This window comes from Blennius ocellaris (assembly GCF_963422515.1).
Source record: "Blennius ocellaris genome assembly, chromosome: 10".
Lineage (NCBI taxonomy): Eukaryota > Metazoa > Chordata > Actinopteri > Blenniiformes > Blenniidae > Blennius > Blennius ocellaris.
In genome coordinates this window covers 6791200-6816268 of record NC_137659.1, presented here as the reverse complement: position 1 = coordinate 6816268, position 25069 = coordinate 6791200, and the positions used below count along the sequence as shown (strand labels likewise).

The following is a 25069-nucleotide window of genomic DNA, read 5'->3' as shown; positions in this document are numbered from 1 at the left end:
AAATCCAAGGTTTTTTGTTTTTTGTTTTTTTTAAAGCAAGAGAAATATCTGTAAGGTGTCTGCAGAGCAGAAGAGGAATCACTTCAAGAATTATGTTGACAGTCCACTTTCCAGGGAGCGTCAACTCATCTCGCGTACCAAAGCTGGTTCACGGGTTAAGAGGGGTTGGAGCCGAGAGTTTGATCAGACTGTAGAATGTCTGGGCTTTAAAAGGCAGGACTGTTTGCCCTCCATTGGTTTAAAATTGCACTATACTTGCTGTCTTCCAAATTGGAGCTTAAAATCTTTTTTTACCCCCCACTGTTTCACTTTTGCTTTCTCACCAGTGGTTGTTGTGACAGACCCCAGACAAGTAATGAAGTAATGAATGGGTTGCAAATGATATGAAAACTCCAGTGCAACATAATCACAGGACACAAAGTAATAAAGAATGTGAAAGTGATCAGAAATTGCACTAATTGCAGGGTAGCTTTGGCTCACTGATGACATTAGCATCACAAAAAGATGGCGAATCAACAGCCAAATGACTGTAACACATGTAGTTTTTAGGCGGCAGGGTTTCCAAATTTAGAGACAGCGCAGAATCAATCTTTGGAAAGATTATTTAGTTTTATTTTTAGCTCTCAGTTTTTGTTTATTTTTAAACATTATACAATCTTATATTCCTTTTGTTAACAGAAGGCTGACAACAAAAAAAGAATCACATACAGAAAAAGGGCTCTTACTGAACATAAGCCAGAAGCAGATGGGAAACCAACTTACTTATTTCAAACGTGAATGAAAACACTGATGAAAAGATTGTCCACGTTTGGATTCTGTTGACATTTCAAAACACTCACAGACCTGCTCTTATCATCAGATGAAGGACGTTGAGCCATAGTGGAGCCACAGCTGATTCTAATCAGTGGACACTGTAAACACCAACTGGGTACAAGATGGTGGTTTTGGTGTTGTTTGCAAACTGCTCCATTTACAAAAGTTTATCTGCGTTTATTTATTATAATTATTTTTTTTACAAATTAAATGATGACAAGAATGAGGTGAAACAGGTGATTAGTGTTTTGTTTTTGGTTCATATTGTTTCACCTTTCCTGGATGGTGATGAAGGGTTGCACGGTCTGCAGAGGTCTGTCGGTGAGTGCAGGTTGAGAAAAACACAACCCAAAAACACCGTCTTGCAGCAAGAACCGAAACGAATGCCCTCCTAACCAGTCACCTACAATTACAGGTCCAATGGAGGGATGGATGGCTGGATAGATGGATAGATGGATGGATAAATGGATGGATGATAGATTGATACATTTTTTTTTTCTTTTGCAAGATGGCGCCGTGCGTAGATGCTGCAGCTCACAGTTCCTCACATTTGGGCAGCTTTTTCTTTGTTCTACAGCCTTTCACTGCTGCTAACACTGTGTTTTAACATTGATAGAGAGTGACAATAAAGGACTTCTATTCTATGGATGGATATTTGTCAAGTGTGTCTCTACATTTTTTAGTTCCTTAGATAAATTTTAAAGGCCCCGTTTAGATAATAACGATTGTCGGACACACCCTCGATTGTGTTTACATTTATAGCATAAACACATTGCACACATTTATGTGTGGTTTCAGTACAAAAACAACCAACAGCGACACCCGGTGGCCTGGCATGCTAACTACATCAATTTCAGTGTCTCTGCCATTGTCGTGTAAATGCGAAACTTTTCTGAAGCAAACAAGGTGTTGTCACTTGGAACTTTATCACGTAAACGGGATCTTCATCTCATGTCTTCATAATCTGTGTGTGTGTGTGTGTGTGTGTGTGTGTGTGTGTGTGTGTGTGTGTGTGTGTGTGTGTGTGTGTGTGTGTGTGTGTGTGTGTGTGTGTGTGTGTGTGTGTGTGTGTGTGTGCGTGTGTAATTGAGTGCCGCACCCTCATGTTGATTAGCCCCACCTCGTATTGTACCAACCGTACTTCCTTCTACCTCAAATAACACAAATCTAAAAATAGGCGTGATCGTGTCCTTGTGTCCTTCTCGGTCCATCTGTGACGTTACTCGTCTTGATATGTGTTCTCGTGCCTGCACCCTGCCTTTCCTCCCTTCCACTTTAGAATTCTGGAATAATAATATATTAATGACTCCTTTTGGCTTTGAACCTCTGTGACTTTCTTTCCTGCCATTCTGACAATGTCTTTGTATGTTTCGGCAGGTATTCCAAGTAATCATGGACCAGTGCGTAAGTTGATCATGCTTTTTATTCAGCATGCTGATTGTTTTCCTCACTGTCTGGTTTCACTGGTGGTGTTTGTTTGAGAAATTGTGCTTTGTTAACTTAATTTCCACAGATCAGCTTTATTTTCCCCACAATAAACAAAATCACTTAATAAAAATGCATCCTCATACTGTGCTCTTTCTAATAAAAGTGATCTGATACATAGGATGAAGAAAACCTTTCCAAAGAAGCTCTGGATATTTAAACAAGATCTGCATTTCAACAGTTAATTAAAAAAAAAAACAGTCTTTTTCACATTTAGTCAAATATATTTAAAAATTGCTCTGAATTTGGCTCCTTTGCATATCATTTGCTGCTCTATTTTATAGCTCCAACATGTTTTCTTGTTCTTCTGGGATAAGAAAACAACCTCTATTTATTTCCACATGGCATTAAATCATTGAGCGGCTAACTTAATTAAGTCCGACCTTTTAAAACTGTAAGTTGAATTCAACCAGAATTAACCTGGCTTTTTATACCAAAATATATTCTTAAAGCATTGCCATTCTTATAAGGTTTGAGGAATAATGGTGCAGCATGGTGTGCAAAATAATTAGAAATATTATGCATAATTCTATTAATAAAGATAAGACTGAAAGGGGGAAAAAACCCACCCCTGTACAGATTCCTGGATGTATGAGAGAGGGATTCTTCTTCCTCCATGAGAATATTTGCTCGAAGCGCACAGACAGATTTTCGCCCAGAGACAAAGAAAAGAAAAACCATACATGAGAAAGACATTGTTCCAGACATGCATCCCTACGCATGTCGATGCCTGAAGGTGACTCCACATAACTGGATAGCAGCCGGAGATAACATGCATCCACATCTCTGCCTTTGTCTTGTGAAAAAAAATTCATTCAGGCTGCATGCACTTTTTTTTTTATTAACCCCTTTGAATCCTTCACATGTCTGAAACGTTCCAGTGATCCTGAGATGAATCAGTCCAGATGAGCGTGACTCTATGCATGCTGTGAAACCTGCTTCAACGGCATGAATTATATGACAATCCAGTGTAACATATAACCTTTCCGTTTTTACACAGATCGAGCAAATGCTTCATCTCTTGGTGTTGCAAACCGTAACCAAGGTAGGCTTATAGGCTTTGTAACTTCAGCATGACATTGCCAGTACTTACATAGAACTGACTGCTTATTGATTGGCCATTTGAAACAAACAACAACAACAACAACAACAACAAAAACTGCAACGCCCTCATGCTGATTTCAGTATGCAGTAGGTTGTTTTCCCAAAGCGCTGATACTTTCATCCTGCATGCACACCAGTGCACACTGGTCCTTACAAGCTAGACCTTTTGTTGAGGGAAGACTGGTGGGAACGGACCACATGCCTCATGATCACCTAGTCCACAACCTACTAACCTCTTTGATCGTGCCCTCTTATTAATTACCCAGAATACTCTCTGGGGGTGCACCCTTTCTGCCACATTCACAAAAGAAAAAGAAAAAAGATAGAGGAGAAGGAGAAGGAAGGAGAAGGAAGGAGAGAAGACGCTCCAGGGGGGTTTATGTAGATTGATCTCCAGCTAATCCGCAGGCCCAGATATCCTCTGTAGTGAGTGTTAAGTCGCATCTGCACCACTGCTCACACAGCGAGGAAAGAAAAAAATTAAAAAGAGACTTTAAGGATTTCCACAATCAAAGGAGAATTCTTCCTTCCCTCTCTCAATTTCTTTACACTTACAGAGCACAGATGCACCTCTGAATATAATCTACTGTTTTCTACTGCCAGTAGTCAGAAAACAATCATGAGATTTACACTTGAAGTTTCAAAACACAGCATCTGATGACTTTACAAACAAACTTCGCCACAAGATTCTGTAATACAATACCAAAAAGTGAGAGCACTCGATTAATGTTGCTTCTGGCAAGTTATGCACAAGCGCACTGTGTATTACAAGATGATGTTACCTTTCTGTGATAAGCTGAGACTCTTAGACCCCATTTACACAACGTTTTCAAGTGAAAATGCAACCATTTCATCGTGTTTTGGGTGTCTGTTTACACGACAACAGTGCTTGGAGTTACTGACAACTCAACTTTTTGAAAACGCCTCCCATGGTGGAACTTCCTGAAAAATGCACCGTCTACGTGCACACATGCAAAAACACTGCTGCTGTGCAGGCACGTCTCGGCCGCGGTGACTAGTAGTTCTGCACATGCTCGGTAGATAGACAATAAGAACAATGTTTGCCACCAGAGTGTCCTTTCTGTGGAAACGGACTTCGTTTTCATAATGAAGGCGTGTAAATGTGAGAGTTTTCTGAAGCAAAAATGCAGAAACAAAGCACTTTCACTTGAAACCTTGAAGCCTGTGTCTTTTCATTAAGCTCAGCTAACCATTAGATGGTCTTTTAATATCTTCTTACACTCTTGCCATAAGGTAATGTTGCATATTTCCTCAAATTTCATAATACTTCTCCAGTGCAACTTCAAATTTTAGACTTGGAAAAACATTGCGGGGCAGAAGAAGACAGCCAGGTGCTTTCTCTCCTCACATCCGATCCTAACGACGCCGCTGACAAGTGCTGCTCTGCAACTGACAGCGTACAGTATATCGAACTTCAGAGCGCTGAATCATTGACTAATGATGAAGCCTTCATGTTAATATGATAACTGGAGGCATGGCTGAACACAGGTTTCGGCTTACACTGACATCATGGCAAAAGACATCGATTTGGTGTAATTGAAGCAACACTATTCTGTCTTCGAGCGTATAATTAGCAGATCCTGTATCTGAAAACTGTCTTCACTTATAGTTGATTGCACGGGTCAATCTATAATCATAAAAGCCTTTTTAAGAAATGTAAAATCCATCTCTATGATTCAATTTCAGTTTGTTTTTATCTCCAGGTAAATAAAGGTACTGCTGGGTTTTTTTTCTTTCAAATTGCATTGAATTCATATTACTTGGATCTAATAATGACGGCGTCATGAATAAACTGAATTCCTTGTGCATTGAGAGTTTGTTATTCAATCAGATTTACTTCCCTTCCGAGTAAGATCCAGATCTGGCAGAGGAAAGAGCTATGATCCCGATCATTGATCTGTGACTTTCTGCTTGTTATCGGAGCGTGGTTTCTCAGACACTCCAGCTGCTGAGTATCGCAGGCCATCAAGAGTTTACCAAGATGAGAGGATTACAGAATTCAGGGTGCAAATGGATAAACACTTAAAACTAAACAAGATAAGGAAAGGCAATGTCTACAATTCATGTATCAAGGTGTGTTTCTTGGGCACGGACTGGATGTTATCCAGTGTGACTGAATATGGCAGAGAAAAAGACAATATTTGATTCAAAGCAGATCCCTCTCAAGTACACCGTGCATCCAGTCACACAGTATATGAAATGTTATTTAGGTGTTTATCCATCCTGTCACTGTCGACGGCCTGGTGAATCGTCTCCGTGTTGCTTCGTGTGACACCCAGACTCGAGGATGGATGTGTCCTAACAGTTATACTGCTAAAATGTCACACGTCCTGCAGAGGTGTGAGGCACACATATATCTAAGAGAGAGCACACGGGCACTTAGCCATTGTTGGAATTGCTGTCTTCTCACTTCCAGCTCGCACAAGTCCAGCAGTACGGCAGAGTGATGCCACACCGGACAAATTGGTACATCCCAGAATATGAGTGAAGGTTGCAGGACTGGAGAGTGTCCGAGCTGACAGAGAAAAGCAAGGTGCATCCTGAACAAATCTCCAGTTCATCACAGAAAAGAAAAAGGAGGCAAACCTTACAGCAAACGGCCATGTTTTGGACCTGAATCCAGGTAATTTGCAATAGATACTGTCCAGTAGAGTGTTTCAGAGCCATAATCTTAGATCAGAGGTGTCAAACCTCGAGTGGGCCAGACCATTAAAATAGTGCCATTATAACCTTGAGATTTAAACTTAAAGTTTTTCTTTGCTGTGGCGTAGGGTATAAATGATAAAAATGTCTATTATTTTCACAAAAACCAAACAATTACAACATAAATCCAATTTTAATGAAACCTTCTTGGGCAAAATACAGTGAAATGTCCCAAAAACTTCTCCTACAGCTGTTGCATTCTGGGTGTTTTCACAAACTCCCACCAACAGCATGGATTTGAGGCTTGTCTGATAGCAACTGCTAAGCCAGGGCAGATATTTCCCAGCATGAGTTATTTCATGGTAGGAAAAAGTTTACATAGTCTAATCATTACTTTATGTAAATGCACATTGGCGCTACATAGAATGAAACTGGATTCAGATTTAGATAATGAAATTACCGGTAAGTGTACTGCAAAACTCGTTTTATATTCTACCGGAAGTATAACATCAACCAAAATTGCCCCAAATACAGGTTGGGTGTTATTCTAAAGATAATACTGGGGATTTTACGACTTTAATTGTACTCATTACCTCAAAATACTGCATGTGATCTGGTGATGATCATAACATATAGTAAGAATAATCACTGCCATGTTCTTTTATTCAAAAAGACATCAACAGACAAACTTTTTATCATTTCACTCACTCACACACACACACACACACACACACACACACACACACACACACACACACACACACACACACACACACACACACACACACACACACACACACACACACACACACACACACACACACTTTGTTAAATGAACCAAAGTAATGGATGTCTTTTCGTCTGTATTTTGACCGCATGCTATGGGGCTCCACAAAGACACCGCAGGCTTAAGCCTCTGCATAAGCAAACTAATTGGGCTACCGAGGCTTTTAGGAAGACAATGGTCCTGAGGGTCCGCTGGAGGACATGCAGATTATCCTTCGGCCACAGGCAACACTGTTAATGTGTGGACGAGGCAGCTGAGACTCCACAGATCCCATGGAGGTCTTTTCCAAAACACATGGAGCAGGTGCTTTCCATTAGCTGTTATAGTATTAGCCGTTGAATAAAGCCTGATTAGACGGCACTGATCGTGTTGCCAGAAGGTCATTAATGTTGGAACTCACCGAGGACAGGAACGGCACCACTTTGACTTAATTTTCATGCACAAAAAGTTCAGACTCAGATGTTTGTGGACCGCTTGGTCATTTTGTTGTCCAAGCAAAGGCATCAGCAAGAATTCAAGTCAGGACATGAATTTAAGCTTACTTTGATAACAGACTGACTGATCAACAAAAGTTGATCAGTCAGCAAAAGAGTCAGTGTAACATATATTACACCCACTTTTTATATCTTGTACAAAATACTGTAAATACAAAATGTGTTTTTTGTTTTTACTTCATGTTTCTTTTTTACATAATAATAAAAACAAAGTCCTCCAACATTATTCAATTCATCCAATTAAATTACCAAATGTGTTTGAGAACTTGAAATCAGGGGAATGCTTTTTGAAAGAAAAAATCATACTTATCATTAATTTTGTTTGAGTTAAATGGAGAAGGATGATTAAAGCTCCATTTATGCAATGTTTTCCAGTAAAAATGGAAAACTATTGATGTGTTTTGGGGGTCCGTTTACACAATCACGTTGCTCAGAGACACTGAAAATGCAACTTTTGGTGAACGGCTCCCAAGGTGGAACTTTTAAAAAATGAACTGACTGCAACTCCATGGAAAAAGGGGGAAATGCAACTTTTTTTTAAAATCTACTACTGAACATGCCACTACGACCAGGATAAAGAGTTGTTCTTCACATACGCAACGAGATAGAGAATAACAACAATGTTCTGTCCTGTCATGACTCTCAGTCCATATTCTCCTGGGACTTAGGAATTTTATAGTTGACAGTCACTGTCAAAACTAATAACCAATTTCGTCGTTTGTCTGTATGAATGCCCTTGTACTCACATTGTTCATTTTCTTGTGTATTGTTCTCTTCTGTGTGTGTGTGTGTGTGTGTGTGTGTGTGTGTGTGTGTGTGTGTGTGTGTGTGTGTGTGTGTGTGTGTGTGTGTGTGTGTGTGTGTGTGTGTGTGTGTGTGTGTGTGTGTGTGTGGTATCAAACTGTTGCAGTATCGATGCAAAATCTTTCTGAAATGAAAACACAAAAATTATGTGTTTTCACTTGAAACATTGTGTAAACAGTGCCTAAAACTGTGAATTAAGTATAATATGATGATAATTGCAGGACATATATAAATACTTGACTCATTTTTGAATTTTCAAATTTAAAGCATTCAGTTCCAACAAAAATTATTAATGCCAATGCATCCCAATAATTTGTTGCATTTCAAAAAATATTCAATCAATAATTACAGCTTAACATTAACCAAATCAAACTGTTACATTTAGTTGGAAACATTTTGAGACTGATGTGATCTCCCCTGTGCTTTAGTATTGGAGTCAGGCCTTGGTGTTTAACGCTCAGTTTGTAACCTGCCACTTTCTAAGAGCAGCTGCTTTCTATGTGAGGACCGGCTTCAAGAGCTGCTATACTTGCTCCTATAATGCCATCATTATTACATTTCTTGAAGCACACATAAGACCAGTCGAACACAAGAAATCCAACATGACAAATCTCTGTCGACTCTCAAGAGCAGCACCAGACCAGCCAGGGAAAGTGGATCAACCAAAAGTATAATTTACAGCACTTCATTGCAAAGTTATTGAAAATCCCATATTGGAGATAAAACCCTGTATCCACAGGTGGAATTTTCCATTTAAAGCACATAACAGCAGTGGTGTCGGCGTGAAGCTGGTGAGAATATTATCGAGTTAAACGCAATGCCAGTGCCTTCTTAATCAGTTTTGGCATGAGCAATGATTATTTGTTGAGTTTATTCTGATGCATGAGCCACATTACCGAAAACCAAAAATGAGATTACTATTTATGCAGGCGAGATATCCAATTACACTGAAATCTCTTGGCAAATATTACCTCTTCCAGGATTTCACCTCTGCCAGCAGAGAAGCTTCCTGGGATAATTGAGTCTTGAGTTTTTTTATGTTTTATTTTGTCTCGAAATGTGAATATTAGCTTATGTAATTTCTCATCAATCGGCATCCAAACAAGAGAATTCAGTATGGCTGTTAAAACTGTGCGGCACTCTGTTAATTCTAGCCGTGTTGTAAGGTCAACTGTAGAGATGAAAAACAGCTGCAATTGGTGGATTACCTGCAAACGCTGATTTGCATATCAAAGGGCTGCGTTGATGCGACGGCGCCAAGTATCCGTCCCGCGTCGTCTCCGTTCTGCCTCCCTGCCCTCAGCGCAGAGGGGCACTTTCACAATACTCTGGCAACCTTTGATTCACCAATCATTAATTTCACCTCATCGCTGCCATGGTGTTTTTGCTCTTGTGTTTTGCCAGGATTATTTGCTCTTGAGTCCCCTTGGTGCCTCCTAAAAATACCCATCAAAATGTCTGTTTTCTTTTGTTCTGAGCAGCCTTTGTGTGTAAGTGTTTTCAAAGGCGGCTGCCTGTGTTTTTACTGTGCATCTATTAAGTGCCCCGGTCTCGCTGCCTCCTCCTCTTTTCTTCTTGCACACTTTTCTGAAGTCCTTGGCTTTACCCTCTCTAATGTGTCAGCTGTGCTCCGAGGATGGCGAGCGTCGCAGACAGGACAGGAAGAGGCAGCTTGTGCCCTGTGAACCTGCCTGTTGATGTTCTCTGCCAACCCTATCACTGGATGATCTATTAATCACGCCTTCCTGTCTCCCCCTGCCCTCTCCGTTTTGTCTCCGCAGCCCGGGTGTGTGACAACGCGATGCTGCGCTGTCAGAACGGCGGCACGTGCCACCACCATCAGCGCTGCCATTGTTCCCCAGGCTTCACGGGCGTGTTGTGCGAGCGAGTGAGCTGCCAGGGTCCCGGGGACTGCGATGACCAATTGTCTGGACGGGCCTCACTCCATCATCGCCCCATAGGCCTCCAGCTCGCTCTCGCCCTTGGAGTGCTCCCGCTATTGATTGTTTCCCTCTGCTGAGAGACCTGAACCAAATCCTCAACCAAAACCCTGAGACCACAGACGCTGGGATGGAACTCTCGACCTTAAGGACACGAAGAACAAGGAACGTGTGGACAATGTGCTCGGCATATAATATAAACAACTCTTTTTGTAAATCCCAGGCCGTGGTGGTGGGTGACTGTGTTATTTGGGCAACAAGCGGTGCGTTGAATGATTCATTATGTTGAATGATAGAAGGATTTCGAAGAGGCTTGGTGCAGCCGCTGTTGTCTCATAACTTCACAGAGGAAATGACTGGAGCCCTTCGCTTTGTGATGATCCCATTAAAGGCAGACTGGAGACTCCCTCTCAGATTGAGTTACACGCATTCAGAGAGCGAAACTGTACTAAACTAGACACACGATTTCTAAATATCTTCTCGAGTTATTAAAAAAAAAAAAATTGTAGTGTGGACGGGGAACGTCTTGGAACATCTTGCCTCACTGCCTCCTTCCTCACTCGTAATCTCCTCTCCCTCATCTCGGTCTTCCCCTTCGTCCTCACTTCCTCCTTCCTGTGCTTTCGTGACCCTGGTGATTTTACTTTGCTGAGGGGCATCTGCTCTGTGGTTTTTTTGCCAAAATGCTGCACATGTATTATTCTCATGCCCCTTACGAGTACCGATCTAGACCTTTTTTTCTTCTTTTCAAGAGGCTTCGTAGTCATGCTTGAGTTCGACTGTATGGGGGGGGAAATTGTAACATACTGTAACTGTATTTAATTTTGTATAAAACAGATATTTTCATGACTACGCGAAACGGAAAGATGTATTACTTGTTTTCTATTGCTGCCCACCTGTCCTACTGTCGATGTGGACTCTGAGTGCGCTAAAGGAGTTTGGTTTTATCGTTTTCTTTGCTTGTGTGGCACGCGGCGCTCCTCGTCCGTGAGCTGCCGTCAAAACTATGTTTACATACACACGTACACAATATACTACCACCAAAGCGAAAAAGAAAAAACATGTCTTTGTCTTGTTGTTGAACCGTAGTAATTTTATTAGGTAGTGACATGACATTTAAGACAAGATGTGTAGAGTGAAGCAGTGTATTGTTTGTAGACAAGCCAATGACAATAGCTGAATGTCATTCTAAAGGATCTTGAAACCCTATCGATGCCAATCATTGACCATTTCACTGAGGCAACAGCAAATAACTTCCCGGTCCTATGCCTACGATTGTTTTTTCCGTCACTGTGCTGTAACACGTTGCTTGTTGTGCTCATATGATGTGGGAGAATCCGAAGAATTTTCGAGCCAAAATCCCATCAACTTTATGTAAATTCAATGAGAAGACTCCGGGAGAAAAAAAAAAAGGAGATTGCACGGCTGTCGCAGAGGTTGTCCGGCTCGAATCTGTTATCAGATCTAATCCTCGAATCAAATGGGAAGAGGGTAAGGTTTTCTGAGCCGGTACGGCTGAAAGCCCGCATCCTGCTGCGGGAGCCACAGCACGGCTACACGTTCAGGAAATGAGCTTTAATTTCATGGAGGGTCAATGAATAGAAATGAAGTTGCATCCCACTGGGTGACATATTGAGCACTGAGACCAATTTCATTTGAGAGATTAATTTTATTCCCGAGGTTGTCGTGAAGCACCTAATTGTGCTGGAGTCTAATGTAAGTGCCTCTCATTAAATGACACTGTCTATGAAAAGAGTAGCAGCCTTTTTTGACGGAGACTCCTGCTTTGGAAAGCGACGTTGGCAAACTGAGGTGAGGTTTGTGTGAAACTGTGCAAAACACCAGCAACGGATGGATGTTAATGATTTAGCAGACATGACATTTTTTGAGGAAATGGTGCAGAAAAAAAACTATACATTTAAGTAAATTGGAAGCATCATTGCTGGTGTATATTTGAATATCTTAGTAGTGATCACATAAATGTTGAATTTTGCATTTTTTTTTTTTTTAATTAGAGTTACTGCAACCAGAAAACCAAAACTGTGAGGGATGCATTAATTGTCATGTGAACTACAACTGCATTGCATTTAATGCAAATGGAGGTTTTTTGGGTATTTGGTAAATCAAGGTATTGTCTTGATATTGTCAGTTATCATCCAATAGCTACCAGCTTTTGGTTCATGCTAGTGACTCTGAAAATAGAGAAAGTCCCCCACAATAGCAACTGCTGCCCATCCTGTTAGAAAAAAAGAAAAGAAAAGAAATGCATCAAAATGTGTTTTGTACAAGAATATATATTGAAGTGGAACGTACAGGTGGAACTACAAGTAATAAAGCATCTACCTTCTCTCGTGTTTGTCCAAGTATGTGAGATAAGCCTTAAAATGGGCCAGCCTATATCTTTAAAAGAATGCTGGCTCATTATTTATGGCCTCGGTACAAAGACCTATTGTTCTGAATTGATAGGAGCACAATTCAGAAAAGTGTTTATGAATACTAAATGCAAGTAGCAATAGTTTGAAAATAAGGCACTGTTTTTGTTGGATGCAGGGCAATGGCCGAAGTGATGAAAACAATGGAATTTCCATGTTTGGTCACTAGTAGGTGTTGTTAGTTGTTTCTAAAATGAAACCACACATGCACATACATTTTTCAGAGGTTCCCAGCACTATTGTGTAAACAGACCCCCAAAATGCAACTCGGGCTTTCTATTTTCTCTTGAAAATGCTATTGTGTGCACAGGGCCTAAAGCATGCTAAGAAGTAATCAAATTGTTGATCAATAATGTTTCAGTCAACCAGCTAAATTATGGAATTAAGCTTTGACTACCACAGTTAAAAATCCGTTAAAAGACAGCATCCCATTATCTTATATTTGAAATAAAAGTCAATATTGTGAATCCCTCATGAGAGTAAATGTACTTAAAATGTCATTGTTATTGCCAGACAAACTTTGGTCTGCAGCCAATGGAGTTGATTTCAAGGCTCTTAGCTTCATTTATCCATCAGGTTGACATTAACGGCATATCTTCTTCCCAAACATGAAGCCCTCATTACGGACTAAAAAGTGAGCCAGGGACAGCATTTCAGTAGTTGGCAAAGCCATAGCAAGAACAACCTATTTAGCAACACATGTTATTGCAGTTAGACACCTGCTTCTGTCCACAGAACAAAGACGGACTGGCTCGAAAACTTTCATTTTAAATCTGCCCTCCATCGTAAAAATGGACTATATAACATGTAGGAACATAAAGTTTGATTTGCACATCGACGAGAGGCCCGACCAAAAAGGTCAATTGGTTCATAGATATGACAGAACCTAGAAAATTACTGTGCCGGCAATCCTAAATATAGTCACCGAATCATATCTGTCCAGCCTCGTCCACAGTCTGATTTAAAAGTTTCCTCCAAGGTTCCTCTGGCCAAACCGGCTCTGCTGAATGTGAAGTGGCCCACCAGAGACACACGCACACACTCTGTGTGTGTGTGTGTGTGTGTGTGTGTGTGTGTGTGTGTGTGTGTGTGTGTGTGTGTGTGTATAAGACAATTACAGTTATGACATGTTAGTGCAATAAAACTCTTGTTTTATGACCCTTGCGCCAGGCTTTGGGTTTCATTTAATTATTATCACCCCCTTCAAAAAAAGAAAAAAAAAAGAAAAGAAAAAAAATGTAAGGTTAGATCCAAGGCTCTAGTGCTTAAATGCAGATTATAGCCTGAAAAGGCTGATGAATAACTGCATGGAGACCATTACTCTGCCTCAAGAGCAGGTGTGACACAGCCAACGTTGACATTTGTTGGAAAAAGCAACACTATAATTCCTCTGCATGGCCTGCTGACTGTTCAAGTATCGTCATAACAATATTTAACACAGTTTCTCTCTTCTTGCACAATATTTGGGGAAAGAAAAATGCCATTGAAACTGCATAACAATAGATTTATCTTGGATACTACTTTATTGAACTAACGCCCCATTTACAAGTTAAGTTAAATCATTTTTGGATTTTCATTACAGAAAAGATTGACATTTACATGACAACTTTTTGAAAATACTGCCTGTTTACAGAGAAACAGAAGAAACACTGAAAACCATGTTTTCATGTTCGGCCACTCAATGCGGTTGTTTGTTTTTGTAATGAAACTCTAAAAACTGTAAAACTACCAAGTCCCAGGATAATATGGACAGGGAGTTGTGACATCGTTCTTATTGTCCATCTACTGAGCATGTGCAGAAGAACTACTTAATACATGGTGCGCATGTGCAGTTGCAGGATTACATTATCTCCCATTTACACAGATATGCAGAGATTTTTCAAAAAGTTGCCTTTTTCCCCATTTCCACATAGAAGAGAGCATTTTCTAAAAGTTCCACCTTTTGAAAAAGTTTCATTTTCAGTGGCTCTGAGCACCATTGTCATGTAAACGGAACCACCAAAGCACTATGAAAACTTTCGGTTTTCACTTGAAAACGTGTAAATGCGGCCTTAACCACTCTGGACATGTCACCACTTCATCGCTTGGTCAAACACACTCACACACCTTCATATTCACACTTGAGGCCAATTTGGAGTCACCAATTATCCTAATGCATACATTTGAAACTATCCTGTTTGAACAGCACTCACCAGGATGAAGACTACTGTTTCATGTGTGAAAAAGCCTCAGTGTGAATGCCAGCCCAAATATGCCGGAAAGGTTTTCTTCATGCTGAAACTTGAGTTTCTGGGTTGAAACCACCTTATCTATAATGAAACCACCTTCAGTAGGGTAGAAACCAGCCATTCTTTTTGAACAGTTTCTATTCTAAAACAGCACTTGGTGGGATGAAAATAGACGTTTTGTCCTTGAAACTTTTACTTTATGGGAAACCACTTTATCTACACTATGGGGGAAACCCATGCAGGTACAGGGAAAACATGCAAACTCTACACAGAGAAGGAATTTAATTGTAAACCCTAACTCTGGATAATAATCAGCCGAATATTCTCCCTCATTGTGTGATTTGGTTCGTTTGCGAGATGCTGTGCACATGACATTTTGGGTGTATGTTTAAATGATTACTGTAATCAGAGCCATTGAGAATGCAACATTTTGAAAAGAAGGAACTTACTGAAAACACTCAGTTTTCTCCACGGAAATGGGGAAAATGAAACTTTTTGAAAACGCTCCATCTCTGTCTCCATGCAGATGGTGGAAACGGTGTAGCTCTTCTGTAAGTGGCTCTTCTGCACATGCTCAGTAGATGGACAATAACGACAATAGCTGGCTCCATAGTGTCATGACTGTTAGTCCATATTCTCCTGGGAATGGATAGTTTTATGGTCAACAGCCACCTTAATAATCTAATTTGGTCATCTGTCCATTAGAATGTCTTACTATCGTTGTTAATGTTCAGAGCGTATTGTTGTCTGCGTGTTTTCATTACAAAAACAAACAACAGCACAAACTAGTGTCCCCAACATGAAAACTACATTTTTTTTTTCCTGTTTTTCCCATTTCCATGTAAACATATATCATTTCCAACATGTTGACGTGTAAACGGGTGACTTTTCTGAAACGAAAATGCAGTAAACTGTAAACCAGGCTGTAACCTCTCGGTCACCAATACCCCACTGACGTTGTTCCTGTGAAACTTACATACAGCAAATACCAAACAAATAATGTTGTCTTAAAGTTGGATTTTCAAGATGTGTAGGTTCAAGAGCTAGAACTCCAAAAAATACTGTGAGAGTTTGTCTGCTGCTTGTACTCCACATTGTTCCGTGTCACAGCAAGGCCTTGTCCTTCCTCCATTCACCTCCCAGACTCAGGGGTGGGGGGGGGTATTAGGAGGACATTTTTAGACATGAGCAGTCCTTGTGTTCTGCCGCTGTCAGCACTGGTGGCACCAACAGAAAGTTACATAACCTAAGACAGGGGGTGTTCAGTGTCTCGGAAAAGGAGAAGCTCAGCAGCACGACTGGAGACCTCAGCCTATTAGTGAACCGATATCCATCTATAAAGATCAAAAAGCTCAAAAACAACTTGTGAGCAAATATTACTAATGCACTGCATAATATCATGAGAACAGATAGAAACCTTCCTCTTCTCTCAAAACATTTGAATATTAATCATTTGTGCTAAATATGGGTGTCTCGCATTTCTTCCCGCGGCTGTTTTCAACTAAAGGTTTCAGAGAAATGTAAAATGTCTTTTTTTTTCTTTTTTTATTTAAATCAAACATTTCAAGGATGTTTATGTACATGTACAGCGAGGAGTCTTAAGGGAGAGGTTGCACACAGAACTGGAGCTCAGTGTTTGCTACAAGAAGACGTCCTTGACCCTGCTACCGTGCGACGTTCAGCTGCTGGTTCGACTGTCACTGTAACAAAAGAAGAGATGAGAGCTCGGCTCCATATGGAGAGCTGCAGTTTCTATAAAGCCTTTCTCTTCTGTCTTTTTTTTTCCCCTTCTCCTTTTGAGAGGCATCGCTATTCTCATAACTTTTATTGCCAGGCAGCCGGCAGCTTTCAGTCACTCTTATTTATTTATTTATCTATCTGCTTCTCAGTTTTGTTTGTTTGAAAAAGTTTCTTTGCAGATGCCAGCGCTCCCAGAAAGAAAACCAAGATGGAGGGGAAGAAGAAAAAAAAAGTTACACCTACTCCTGCAAAATGTTTGCATGCACCAATTTAAAAGTACTCACTGTATAGTGCTTATTTGAGACAGCTGGCTAATGTTGACTGTGCTAAAGGCATTTATAAATGTTGGATTTGCATCTAATAAACAATAAATGCAAGGTAGTGCAAATCATCTCTTTTCTCGGTGAGTTGAAAATAAGTGGACGGAAAAGCATTAGATTCAGCTTTCGAGCTTTTAACACTTCACATGGCTGTTAGTTTCACGTTACACTACAAAGTTTAGAAAACAATGTCAGTTTCCACGGAAACAGCATAAATGCTGCAAACAATGTAGTTATTGTCCATCAAGTCGAGCGTGTGCAGACGAACTATTTACTGCAATGTACAATGCACAGCAGCAGCATTTCAGTAAAGTCGCATTTTCATGGAGACGGAGTCGTAGCATTTTGAAAAACTTCCACCTTGGGTGCCATCTTCCCGAATTTGTGGTTTCAGTGGCTTCAGTGTCGTTAACAGACACCCAAAACAAAACAAAAGTTTGCCGTTTTCACTTGAAAATGTTGCCCGATAAATGTTGTCTTTTTACAGTTATTTGTTTATTAAAATTTTTTTGATACTATGTTATTTCTTACAGTTTAACACATTGCAACATCTTGATTTTATCTCATATATATATATATAATTTCATATTTTTTTTAACTAATTTTAAAAAGTAAAACAAAAAAATTGTCAGTTTGTACTTTCTTTTTTTTTCAATCAATGTGTTAAAAGCTAGTTATTGTTGCAGAATCTCACAATGCCCAAAGCATCCTGCCCTCTCTATATGTCAATGCTAACCTCTGCGAGTCGTGCATGCATACAGATCAATAAAACATACATTCACTTTCTGTACCGCTTCATCCAACTTCCAGCTGAACATCACACGCAAACATGCAAACTCCACACAGGAACGTCTCCAACTTCAAAACAGACTCAAACTGGAGACTCTCTTGGTGTGAATGCAAGCCACATTTCATTGCACAAGACTGAAAAAAAAATTGCTTTGTGGTTTTGATGTTCATCCTAATGAAAACACATCACACATGCTTGAAGCTCACACTTGTACACATCCACACCAACACCAGACTTTCTGTCCTCTCGATTATAATCAATTTCCTTCTGCTTATCGACTCCATTTATGTGACAACACATTCAGAATGGCACTTATGGAGAGGTTGGAGCAGCATGCCATATGTGGCTTTATCAAACTCCTATTCACATCTCTGACATTGCAAGGACAGCTGGTGGGCGGTGGGAAGGCTTGGCAAACGGAACCAAAGTACACCACAGAATCAATAGAACAAAGAGGAAGTTGAGCTGGAACATAATTGAAATACCCTCTTCCCAACTACTCTGCTATTGCAACCGACTACAAGAGAAAGTAATGTTTCTATTCTGTTCACGTCCATTAGCTCAGGGAGAAATGTGAATGTTCACAGTGTTATGATACCCCTTTCCTTTGAAACTGCCCTTGCATTGCGAGCCAGTACAATTCTCTCACCTTTTTTTTTTTTTTCCTTTTTGGGCTTAAACAAAGTGGATTTTCAAATAATGAATACCTTAACTTTTTGGTTGATCTTTGCAGCTTTAACTCCTTCATGACTCTCACTGAGATGACTGGAAACGTTAACCTTTTACTTCAGGGCGTGTTTAATTTAAATTTCAGGAATTTCAAATGAAATATATCTGAAACGTTCATGTTTCTCTTGTGTCTCTTGTGTTTCTCTTGTGTCTTCCCATCTTTAACCAATGTGATTAGAGACCGTCATTTAATTTTATCTACTCAGTTGTTAAAATTTGCTTCATACTCCAGATGCCACGCCTTCAAATGGGAAACCAACTTCAAGACCAAGCTGACTTTAAGTAAGATAAATGAAGAATGTCAAAAAATATAATTACCCCTGTAAGTTTGGGTTTACACCATTACATTATAGATAAACTGTAAACATTAAAAACTAGGAAGCTGAAAGTGTGCATAGTGCCACCTATCATCCTAGAGGTGACATGATTTCAATAATAAATCAATTTGATTGCATGTATTCGGGGTCAAAACTCTTAAAGCATTAAATAATTTTACATGATCGTATATCTTGTAAATCAGAAAAGTCACAGCAATAATCTTCAATCCCAACAAAATTAACACAACTATTTATTCATGCGCTCAGTAGTTGTCTTAAACTTATGATTATTCCAGAGAAGAGGTGACCACGTGGTGGATGAAGGGTTAAGCCGGGCAGATTTATATTCTGGAGGTAAACGAACGCTTCACAAAATTTATTCTGCTTGCTTGTCACGACCACAAACCAATCTGATGTTCCCCTCATTTCAATACAATCTAGGGTGGCAATCCGCTCTTCAGCAGCAGATGGTAATCCTATCCAGTGTCACACACAGTCACAACTCTCTTCTTTTCCTTTTTTTCCTTTCTTTCTTTCTTTCCGGTGCCAAATCCAGCACTCCGGCCTCCGGTGCCACACCTAGATTGGAAATCAGCCGTGGCTGGGATTGGCACCATGGACCGTCCTCATCCCGGCACACCGCACAGGAGAAATTATTTATGTATCACACCAACACTGTCCATAAATAAAAGATACCATTCACAGTTTGTCCCACAGTTCCCGGTGGTTACAATAAATACGGCTCATTTTCTCACGTGCTGCGACTGGGTTTTATGTGCACCCCCACGACTGGGAAAACCAAAATGACATACCTGCTACACATGTGAAAGATTACCACCTGTTCTGAATTCAATTGTAAGTTGCAGTTATACGCTGATAAAATTAAAACAAAGGTTGTTTTAAGCTGTAAGCGCAGCTTTGAGAAGCCCACAATGCTGATTAGGAGGTTATAATGTTCTTAAAATCATCAACATTCACACGTGACCCATTGTCTTTTATGTGTGTTTAGATCTGTACCTCCACTCTCACACATGCAATACCTGCAGCACACACTGGATGAGAAGGAAATAAATGGTAACGGCACAGCGGGATGTGCTGATTGGACGGTGCAGAAATGTAATGCAATTCCTTCTTTAGTGATGAGCTGTCACGCATCAAAGCAAGAAAAGAGGATAATAAGTGTGGCTTGTGTTACCTTTTTTTTAATTTTTATTAAGTTCAAATAGAAAATTGTATTTTCTCGAAGTGATGCCTGGTTCATCGGGATAATCCACACAAAGCCATGTTTTCAAAGGGATAAACTGATGTACAAACCTCTATATTCCCTCAGTTTTGGTAAACCATCTGAGCTCCGCCCAAATATAAATTGAGACTGAGGCGCCAATTACACGGCGTCAAATTTCAAGTGAAACCGAAAAATAGATTAATTAATTAATTGCCTTTTTGGGGTCTGTTTACGTGACAACTGTGCTCTGAGCCAATTAAAGAACAACTATTTGGAAACGGCTGCCAATGTGGAACTTTTGCGTTAGGGTTAAGGTTTATGAGTGTAAACTATATAGTGCAAATGAGCGAAGCCGGCATTTTCTCAAATCCAGTGCCTGCCTCCTGGTGGTGGAAACACTGCTACTGGTCATGCACACCACCGCTGGAGTAAATACTTCTTCTGCACATGCTCAGTAGTGTCATGCCTCCAAGTCCATATTCTCCTAGGACTTGGTCATTTAATAGTCGTCTGTAGTACCAGTCCAACTTCATCGTCTGTCGTCACTCATCATTGTTAATGTTTACATTCTTTCTTTGAATTAATTGAATGCATATTGTTCTCTGCACGTATGTGAGTGTGCTTTCAATTCAAAAAGAAACAACAGCACCAACATGCTAACTACATCATTTGCAGTGCTTCTGCCATTCCCGTGTCAACGGACATTGTTTTGAGAAGGTGACGTGAAACTTTTCTGAAACGAAAACGGAAAAAAACCCAACTTGTTTTTCCTTGAAACATTGTCATTTAAACGGGCTCGAAAATTGCTGCCAGTTAAAATTGAGGTTGACTATTTTAACAAAAAACATTTGTTTCACATTTGTTACAAAGCGGTGTTGACTGAATCTGCGGACTGGAGGAAAGTAAGGCACAGGTGGCGGCAGCTGCGGCACATAATCCCAAAGAAAATAACGAGTACAAAGCAACAGTTTGAGAAAGAACAGCCAGTAAGAGTGACAGACTGATGGGAGTAAGAGAGAGACACAATGCGGAGATAAAAAAAAAAAAAAAATCCAAAAACAAAGGGAATCAAGTTACAGTAGGGGAGAAATAAAACAGGACAACCGAAGCCTCCATCACAAAAGGCTGCTATGAAACAATGGCTCCCTGATGGAAGGAGGCAGCTGTAAACACACAGACCTGGAGGACGGCGCGAGAGTTGAGGGACAGGCAGACCCTGCCAAAGCTGCCCCCGTGACAAGCAGCAGCACCTCGTTAAACCTGTCCCCGGGAGTCACGGGCAGATGCTCCACTTTCCCTATGATAATGACCAACCCGCTAAGCAGCGAGCAGCGTCACGCTCCTTTGAACAACTATTGACCTCGAAGCTGTCGCCCACTTTCACGCCGGCGCCGGTTCCAGCTCGCCGCCCTCAGAGGGGGCTTGTTGCATCATGAGCTCCGACTCGGGCTGAGATGTATTAATATCGCTCGCAATCGAGCGTTGTACTAAAGGCCTCAATTGCTGATAGGATCTCCATAAGTTTGTGTTCGGCTTCGGTACTCGGTTGCACCGCACGCGGGCATCAGATTGAGCGGCGAACAATTCATGATCACCAATTACGTCCTCAGACCTTTGAAAACACGCTCCCAGAGTCTGTGCAAATTGGCATTAAGGATATGAAAGTGTAAGCCATTAATGCACATTTATTCACCATTTTACATTTAGAGGACCCACTGCTGTCAAGCATCAAAGCAAAGTCAGCACATGGAGCCATGAGTCAAGAGGAAGTAACTGGGGTGAGGGAGCGAGAGAGAGAGAGAGCGAGAGAGACAGACAGACAGAAGAGAGAGCGAGAGACAGAGACAGAGACAGAGAAGGAGAGAGCAGCAGTTCTCTAAGGATTAGCTCATTTAGAGAGCTTTGATCTGTGAGATCTTAATTGCTGCGTAGCACTGACAAAGTCCTCACGGAGACTTAACAGCACCATCCATGCTGAGCGTGCCAATGGTGAGTGTGTTTTTACTTTCTTCTTTTCTTGTTTTTTTTGTTGTTTTTGTTTCTCTAAATGCCTCAGATTGCACAGATTCATACCATTCCTCCTAACGACTCGTAAGAGCATGGGTTCACATTAATAAGATGTGCTTACACTTATTACATCTTAATTCAGGGGTGTCAAACACATTTTAGTTCAGGCCCAAATTTAACTTGAATGGGCTGGACCGGTAAAATAGTGTCATAATAACCGTTAAATTTTAACTTTTCTTTGTTGCGGTGTGGAGTATACATGATACAATCCTGTCATACCAATTGTTCAGACCTAATAATAACAGCATTTCCCTCATCAACACAGATAATTCCAGAAAGTGTTCAAGAAAGGTTACTCCTTCCATCTGGCTTTCTTTCCACCACAGCAATTAGACCCTCAGTTTTCAGAGTGTCAGGAGTGTGGGGGTTTTCCCTGGAGGGGTGACATAGAGATTAAACCTGAAGTACACCAGCAGAACAACCTGTCTTGTCATATCTTTTGATTTTAGACAGGAAATCCTAATTTTAAAATGTCAATTTTGGAGTTAAACTGGCCTTACTCAAACTATATGTGTAACCATTTCAAACAATATATGAAGCCTTACAATATACTTCAAATTGATCGCGTGTATATGAGAAAGTTTTATGTAAATACCAGCTATTAACAATTTTAGTGTGAAAAACATTTATATATATTCTATATTTTCCTGCTGCTTTCTGCAAGTATTGATTGGAGAAGGAAAGGCTAAGGTTACATGATGATTGAACTTGTCTGATTTTCTAAGGTAATAAAAAAAATAATAATTTCACAAAGTGTTTTTTATATCGGAGTCAAAGCACTGTGCAATATTGCTTAGGTTTCTGAATAGTGTTTAAGCAAATAATTGTAATTTAATTCAAGCGAGGGCTGATATCCATTATATTCATTTTGTCAGGTCTCTGTGTCTGCCCCTTTGTGTCTCACTTCATGGTTCCTATTAACCACTGGCCTTCTCCCTCTGTGTGAACCCATTGTTGGGTTCCACCTGTGTCCACCCCTTCCCAGGGTATTTAAGCCTCACATTGTCTGTTGTCTGTGTCAATTCATTTTGTCAACCTGTCTCGTCCATGTACCGGTCCCAGCTCCCCAGTGTTACCCGTTTGGTTTTTGGACTTTGTGGACTGGGGATTTTGGCTTCCCTGGACTTTTATTTCTTAAATAAATTACATTTTTTGTACCACCTGATAAGTCTGTGTTTGGGTCCACACATTCCAGCTAAGTAATTAATGCAGTTGTTTTTTTTCCCCCCAGTTTTTAAAATGGGGTTACGGTTAGCCAGTAAACTCATAAACATAAGAGCTACTGATCATTATTAAAGTTTGCTCTGGATGTCCTCCCAGTCAAAACCATGGTTTAAGTTGCATGCAAATGAAAATGATAAACTTTAGTCACATTTTGGGGTCCATTTACATGACAAAGAATCTCAGAATCTCTGAAAATGCAACTTTTTTTATGTTTGTTTTTAAAGTGAACTTTTAGAAAACACTGTCTCCATTGTAATGGGGGGGGGGGGGGGGGGGGCGAGGGGAGATGCAACTTTTCAAAAACCCTGCAACGACGCATGTGCATCACGGCCCTAGTAGCCACTGAGAATTAATTTTTTGGGAACCGGCTCACAAGGTGGAACTTTTCAAAAACACTTGGGCTCTACAGATGGTGAAATTGCTGTTAGTGTGCATGCACAACACAGCTGTAGTTTATAGTTCTTCTGCACATGCTCAGTAGATGGACAACAACAATGTTTGCCTCCTGAGTGACTCCCAGTCCATATTCTCCTGGAACTTGGTAGTTTTATAGCTGACAGTCACCGTGGTAACAATCTAACTTGGTCGTTTGTCCATACGAATGTCCTCGTACTCCCATTATTAAGTGTTTATCAGGTATTGTACTCTGTGGGCATGTGTGTGGTTTCCTTACAAAATCAAACAACAGGCCCAACATGAAAACTACATAATTTTCAGTGTTTCTGCCGTTTCTGTGTAAATGGACATTGTTTTCAGAAAGGTGCCATGCAAATGTGAAACTCTTCCTCAACGAAAATGCAAAAACGATAAGTTTGCACTAAATGTTGTTGTCTAAACGGGACCTGAGACTAGTTGATGACTATAAACTGCACATAGATTTCAGTGTGTCCAATATGTAACCTGGGACTGGACAAAAACCTCTACAACCCTCAGTGGTTCAGAAAACAGATAGATGGATAATCACTGTCAGCAAAAGTTCATTCTTTTATTGGTCCGGTTATACATTAAACTTTGATTCTGTGGTATAATATCAAAGTAAATGTCAGCAGCCTTTGTTGCTTTTGTAACACCCCAGGATATATATTTCTTATTGTACTCTTTTCTCTTGCACGCCAGCTTTTTATGTATCTTGTCTGAATACACAAAAAGTCTATAGCTGCGGAATTATGATTTTGTAAGAAGGGTTGATGGTCACAAGTCAGCAGTTGAATGTAAATCTCACAGATAAAGTCTTCCAGAGCGTCAAGCCCTTTTGAGAGGAAACTGAGAGCTCACCGTATTTGAGGGCAGCTCTAGCTTTTGTTAAATCCCTGTTTAACCCCATATAGAGATCCGGAGGGGCTGACTGGCAAAGACTGGGGTTAAGGAAATCATTCAAGACAGATAAAGATGATGCAGGGCCTCATTTTGGTTTTGTTTTTTTCCCCCTCTCCATCTGCCTTTTGTCCCTGCCTTAGATGCACAAACATAACTCCACTCGCCTCATCATCCTCTCTCCCCGTGCACTTTATCTACGTGCAACCTTGTAGATCTATTTTTCTCTCTTTGGCTGTTGTCCAACTCCTCTGTCGTCGCCTTTCATCTCAGATTAAGACAGGAACAGGCAGATTAAGGAGAGGAAGAGTATTAGGTGAGCCATTCTTTCTGCCTCTTTGTGACGGGAGGGCTACAGTTAGCACAGCGGAGCCCTCCCTCTACTCGGTTCGGTCATCAGAGAGGCTGCAGAGTAGTGGGGGTAAAGAAAGCCCAAGGGAGTGTTTACATTACAAGAATGCCTACACTGTGAGGCTTCAGTCTGCAAATGCACTCTTATATTTGAAAGGGAATAGTGACTGAACTGAAAGGAATGAATAAAAGTGCGTGAAATATACAAACAATCTCGTAAAAACACTTCAGTTCCAGATTT

At 40.5% G+C, this 25069-nt stretch overlaps 1 protein-coding gene across 1 annotated transcript in view; it reads left to right on the top strand.

Moving 5' to 3' along the window:
- The window catches only part of LOC308135000 (netrin-G1-like), a gene marked incomplete at its 3' end in the record, with an annotated part of 56920 nt that extends 46749 nt beyond the window's left edge, over positions 1 to 10171 (top strand). Inside the window, exons 4-6 of the mRNA XM_080502864.1 lie at positions 2191 to 2217; positions 3299 to 3343; positions 9933 to 10171. Coding sequence (XP_080358990.1) covers positions 2191 to 2217; positions 3299 to 3343; positions 9933 to 10171 — 311 coding nt within the window. The remainder of the gene's footprint in view (positions 1 to 2190; positions 2218 to 3298; positions 3344 to 9932) is intronic.
- Positions 10172 to 25069: the final 14898 nt, after the last annotated feature.